The 5,971-nt window shown below is 35.5% G+C and overlaps 1 protein-coding gene across 1 annotated transcript; it reads left to right on the top strand.

Annotated features, from left to right (window-relative positions):
* Positions 1–4,227: 4,227 nt before the first annotated feature.
* LOC110036691 (40S ribosomal protein S8-like) lies at positions 4,228–4,922 on the top strand. The gene has a single exon (XM_020741190.1). The coding sequence runs from the start codon at positions 4,284–4,286 to the stop codon at positions 4,920–4,922; it is 639 nt and encodes a 212-aa protein (XP_020596849.1). The 5' UTR covers positions 4,228–4,283.
* The last annotated feature ends 1,049 nt before the right edge of the window (positions 4,923–5,971 follow it).

Here is a 5,971-nt window from a genome sequence, read left to right on the forward strand (position 1 = left end):
TTTTTTTTAATTGGAAAATAAGGATTCATGATTAAATTTCTATAAATGCACCTTCCTAAGATCACACCTTTTGCTAGTTTCTTAGCTTCTCCTTTTTGTTTCATCTCATTTAGACCACTCCTTGACTAGTTGCCTCCGAGCTACTATAGGGTTGTGCTAGCTATCTCCCTTCAACACTCTTAGAGTTTTGCCTTCTCCATGCCAGTTCATTGATCTTGGACCATGTAATCACTATCTGTTGTACATGCATATTGATGGGTTGTCTATTATTGTGAAGAAATCAACATTTCTATCAATGATTTTCAGTCCCTAATTTGGTATGTTTCTTATAAAAACTTGTTGAGGATTATATACATTTAGCACAAATGGTATAATAAAATGCTTTTAATTTATTTTCCAATTCATGCCATGATATCACCATACTAGAGGGTTTTTCTCGGTTATTTTCTTCTATATATTTAGTTGTTTTCCAATATAGAAATCATTTTATTTCCTCAATTTTTGCTTCCTCAAATACACAGTTGCCACGAGTTTCCTCTCCATGGGCAACAATAACAATGCTCATATTTCTTTTGTTTCTAGTTTACTTTATACTAAAGGATAGAAGATTATTTTTTTATCCATCTATCTTCTTCACCCACATCATCATTAACTTAATTTAAAATTATCCCCTCTTCTTCGTAAAAAAAAAAAAAAATAATTAAAAATTGAATGACACTCCGTATTTCTTTTTATAACTAAACATGCCAAATCTTCGTAAAAAAAAAAATTAAAAATTGAATGGCACTCCGTATTTCTTTTTATAACTAAACATGCCAAATAATGTCATTTGTAGATATATATTTTTATTCAAGAAGCTGAGTTTATATTTCATATCCTATTCATGCCTATGACATTTCTCTAAATATTAGAAGTAAATTTAATATAGTTTTCAATTCTATTGCTCACAAGAAATCTAATAATGAAAATAGCAACATAAAAACGATAAGGTTGTGCACTAAATGCCTATTATATCCTCTATCTTACATTAAATCGTTTAAGAATTTCTCATCACTTCTTAAGCTTTTATGATGTGCTTAATCATCCTTTCAAACCCTTAAGAGATTGTTTGATCTATTGTCTAATGAAGAATAGGCAAAAGTCATGAGATTGGAGATATACGCCCTACAGATAAATAAAACATGAAAGATTATTGGAGTTTTCTAAATGAATGAAATCTATAGGGTCCAAGTGAGTGTTTAAAGCAAGATATAACATCATTGTACTCTTGACAGATATAAGGAAAGATTAATAGTGAAGGGCTACACTTAAATTTATGCAATAGGTTATCACGAGACATTTGCTCTAGCTCTAAATGTAAATACAACAGAAGTTTTGTTATCCTTAGTTTAATGTTTGGAGCTTTGCCTCAAGTGTGGTAAACTCGGTTCTTATATGATACTACTGAAGCTCGCCGATAAGTTGTCTATCAAGTTCTTCACTACTTAAAAGGCAAATGTTGAACGGGGAATTTTGTTTAGAAGAGACATGGAATTGGAACACCAAGCTTATAGAGGTGCATATTATGTAGGTTCACGTGAAGATAAGAGTTCCACCTCTTGATATTGTACCTTCTTTGGATGTAATTTTATCACTAGACGAAGAAAACAATGAAGGAAGATTTACATACATACCACTAAGTTCCTATGTATTTGGATATCTAACATCTACCCTTTAATTTTTACATATATACCATCTTACATATGTATAACAAGGCTATTTCATAATTTAAAAGTTATGATAGTGATATTCTTATTTGTTATAAAAGATTTGGGTGGTAGAAATGTGAAAAAAGCAATGTTTAGATGTTAGATGTGTAAATACATAGGAATTGGGTGGTATGGATGTAGTGCCCCAAAAATAAAATGTTGTGGCGAGTTCTGATGTAGAAGTAGAATTCATAGTAATTTCAAAGGCGACATGAGTTATTATGATTGAAAATTCTCCTAATAATCTACAGACAGCGTGGGAAGAGTCCATGAAAGTTATGTGCAAGTTATTAAATACTGCATAAAGTTCGTGCAACATAATATTATGAAGTATTTTGAGATGGCATTTCATAAGAAATAGTTAAAAATAATTTATTTTGTACACTATGTGTGTCTACTATTGATCAAATGTTTAATGCCTTCATAGAGGGATTCAAAATTGTATAGTTTTAAGGTGAGAATGAAAGGTATCAATTTATCAGCTTTTGGGGAGTTTTGGAAGGCGTCTTGTTGAACAATATTTGATTGCTCAATTAATGAATGAACTAATTTCTATCAGTGCTTGATATGACCACTGGGGATTTATGTAAGTATACATGTCAATCAAATAGTACACAGATCTAAGTCTGTGTATCGCTCTTATGAGACACGGGTTAACTTCCCAAATCTGGAAATATTCTAGTTTACTGATCGCAAATCCAGCTTAAAATTTTTTTAATTTTGGTGAATTTTTCTAAGTCCTTAAACATCATTTTTGCAAAATCCAATTCCTAGAGATTAAGGTGAGAGTAGCTATCAAGTGAAGGATTCTCCCTGATTTGGATTCTAGATACCTAGGGTTAACTAAATGGCATAGTTAAAAGATACGACCAGAAACAAATCTTCTTCTTAGCCCCTTTCGGTGGTCAAATATAGGTTTGTAAAGTCAAATCAAACTTTATATTCATAAACTATGCAAAATTTTCCAAGGGCCCCACATTTCCCTTTTCTTTTACACTACCCTAGAAGAAATATTTCTATTCTGGTACGTTAATATGTGTTAACCTAGTCATTCTATTATGTTTCCTACTGAAATCCAAAGTTTACAACAAATTTTAAAAAAACAACTCGCTATGCTAAATGTAAATGAAGTATAAAGATTCACACAATAGCTCAAATAGTTCCAAAGCAGTCACATCGACAAAAATTAAGCTCTAGAACTTCTAATCAACAAATTAAAGGAGAAAATATGAATTAGTTACTATACATGCTTTGAAATACTAAATTTCACATTTTATTAATCAAAGCAAAACAGAATATAAGAGTTAGAACGAAAAAACTAGAAAAAGTATACCCTTGAAGTGCCACTTCAGATCTCCACTACTCCTGCACAGTACAATGAAGAACAATAAAAATTTATGGACATATTAGTCAAACCTCCCTGCAACTTTTCTCACCCTCACCCTCACCCTCACCCTCACAATCCTCTCAGACTTGCACTTACTCTCTTAAAGTTTTTCAAACTTTGCACACCATCAAGCGCATTTCAATCTTCGTATTACACCCATTTAAGCTTGTGCTCATGATACAACGCGAAATGAGATTTCTAAACCATAATCTCAAGCTTAGAGGCCCAGATCCAACCCTTTGAAGCCTGTTTCTCGCTTTTGGGTTCCCATATGCCCATAACTGGCACATAGGCGCATGTGGCTCTGGTTTTGGGCACCTAGGTGCCCGGGGCTGGAGCTTAGGTGCAGTCAATTGGGCACCCAGAATTAGCACCCAGGCTCCGATTCAGCCCATTTCAACCTGATTTTGAGTTTGTTTGGTCTCATTTGCTCTTGAAGCTGTCTAACATAGGTACAATGCATATACAATCACAAATACCATGAAAAAAAAATAATGACACAGATAATATTGATATAACATAGAAATATCATGCACGATTGATATACATAAGTACCATAATTAAAATCATTCAATAAAGTTCATTCCTAGAAAGTCTTCTTTAGCAATAACTCAAACTAATTCTTGGATGTTAAGAGTTTCTTATTCAAAGCAACTTCATTTTTTAGATATATGGTTCCTTTCACATACATGTTTCATTTTTGGTATATGTTTGGTTTCTTTTCTAGTGTACAACTTTAATAAGATCAAATGTTGCTTGCAATTTTTAAGTGAGATCAGTACAATTTTCTTGATTTTGCATTTAATTAGATATTCTTTATTATACAATCATGAATCATTATGCAAGTCTTCATAATGCAACATATGACATTTAAGTTTCCTCTTCATCAAACTTCTTTTTCATTACATAGGCACTCACTAGCACAATAACACTTAAAAATATGCCTTGAAAAAAATTTTATATATATATATATATATATATATATCTCACGAGCGGGTAAGAGAGGCAGGGAGGCGGTCTGGTGGCCTTAGGAGTGCAGAGGCAAGCGTCGTCACTGCTTTCGGTTTGTCACAATGGGGATCTCTCGGGAGGTCTGGTGGCCTTAGGAGTGCAGAGGCAAGCGTCGTCACTGCTTTCGGTTTGTCACAATGGGTATCTCTCGGGATTCCTTGCATAAGAGGCGCGCTACGGGCGGCAAGAAGAAGGCCTGGAGGAAGAAGAGAGAGTACGAGCTGGGTCGGCAGCCAGCCAACACCAAACATTCCAGCAACAAGACGGTGAGGAGGGTTCGAGTTCGAGGAGGCAACGTCAAGTGGAGGGCTCTCCGCTTGGATACAGGAAATTACTCATGGGGGAGCGAAGCTTATACCCGCAATACTAGAATCCTCGATGTGGTTTATAATGCCTCAAACAATGAGCTCGTGAGGAGGCGGACTCTAGTGAAGAGTGCTATCGTGCAGGTTGATGCTACCCCTTTCAAGCAGTGGTACCTCCAGCACTATGGGGTTGAGCTTGGGAGGAAGAAGAAGGCCGCTGCTGCAACCAACAAGGATGCGACTGAGGGACAAGTGGGCGAAGATGCGCAGGACGAGGTAAAGAAGAGGAGCCACGTCCAAAGGAAGCTGGAGAAAAGGCAGGAGACCCGCAAGCTTTATGGCCACATTGAGGAGCAGTTTGGCGGTGGGCGTCTTCTTGCCTCAATCTCATCTCGCCCTGGCCAGTGCGGCCGTGCCGACGGTTACATTCTGGAAGGGAAGGAGCTGGAGTTCTATATGAAGAAGATTTAAATACCCCAAAAATTTAGGAATTTAAACAAATCACTAAAAAGTTAAATAGTTTATTTAGGAATTTACCAAAAATCAGAAAAAAATTACCTCTCATGCCAATACAAAGGAATGGCTTTCTATGTAATTTACTAGTTATACTTGTATTGTAGTAAGCAGTCATACATTCAACTGATGCTCACGTTTAAGAGAAAATATTCCGTCCGGAAACTGCATGTTCGGATGACCAACCACCTTGCATCACCTCGCTATACATGTTAAACCCCTTATAACTTAGGTTAGTTTATAAGTTTGTTCGGAATTATTTCCAAATTACATTTTAATTACTTCCAATTTTATTTTAAACTCCCCAAAAATAACTGAACAATTACATATTAAATTTAAAATTTCCAGCATACGATCCTTCACACGCCTGTACAAGAATCTGAATGACAACATCATGTTTAATTCTATTTCAAATCCATGAAGGATAAAGTATTATTGCATGCTGACAATGAGCAGCATGCATATTATACCTGCAGGAGGTTACCATGTTTAGAAGATTGTAATTATTTCCTTCTTTTCCTAAGTTGATAAATGAATGTGTATTTGAACTTGGTTTCTACTTGTAGGACGCTGGAAAGTCTCCTTTGCGCCCTGGAGATGCCACTGTTGAACGTTCGGTTGCTGATGTTGAAGATTCCTCTGATGATTGGCATATTGATGATAAAGAGGTGCTAAATTTTTTTGTAGCTCATCTTGATTAGGAGGGGAACTGTGTTATAAAATTTGCACTTAATTTTGCAAGTTATATATTTTTTATTTTGTTTTCTAGTGTTGCGTCCGAAGTCCAATAAGACTGCGCCATGTGACAAGTGGGTCCTGCCTTCAGAAAAATATATTCAACCAGTGTATTATAGTGGGACCTACTTGCCACGTGGCAAGTGCCCACTAGACTTCGAACGTAAATTTGTGTTCGGTGTCCTGATGCAATAATCACTCCTATGCATGACCCTTTTAATTTTTTTTCCGAATTTATGATGGATGGGTTGCATAAAAAACAGCTTTTTGAT

This window comes from Phalaenopsis equestris, unplaced genomic scaffold, assembly GCF_001263595.1.
Source record: "Phalaenopsis equestris unplaced genomic scaffold, ASM126359v1 Scaffold209741, whole genome shotgun sequence".
In the NCBI taxonomy this organism is placed as follows: domain Eukaryota; kingdom Viridiplantae; phylum Streptophyta; class Magnoliopsida; order Asparagales; family Orchidaceae; genus Phalaenopsis; species Phalaenopsis equestris.

Bases quoted from the DNA above. Each gene is read 5' to 3' on its own strand.
- LOC110036691 (XM_020741190.1), top strand. From the start codon at position 4,284: ATGGGTATCTCTCGGGATTCCTTGCATAAGAGGCGCGCTACGGGCGGC.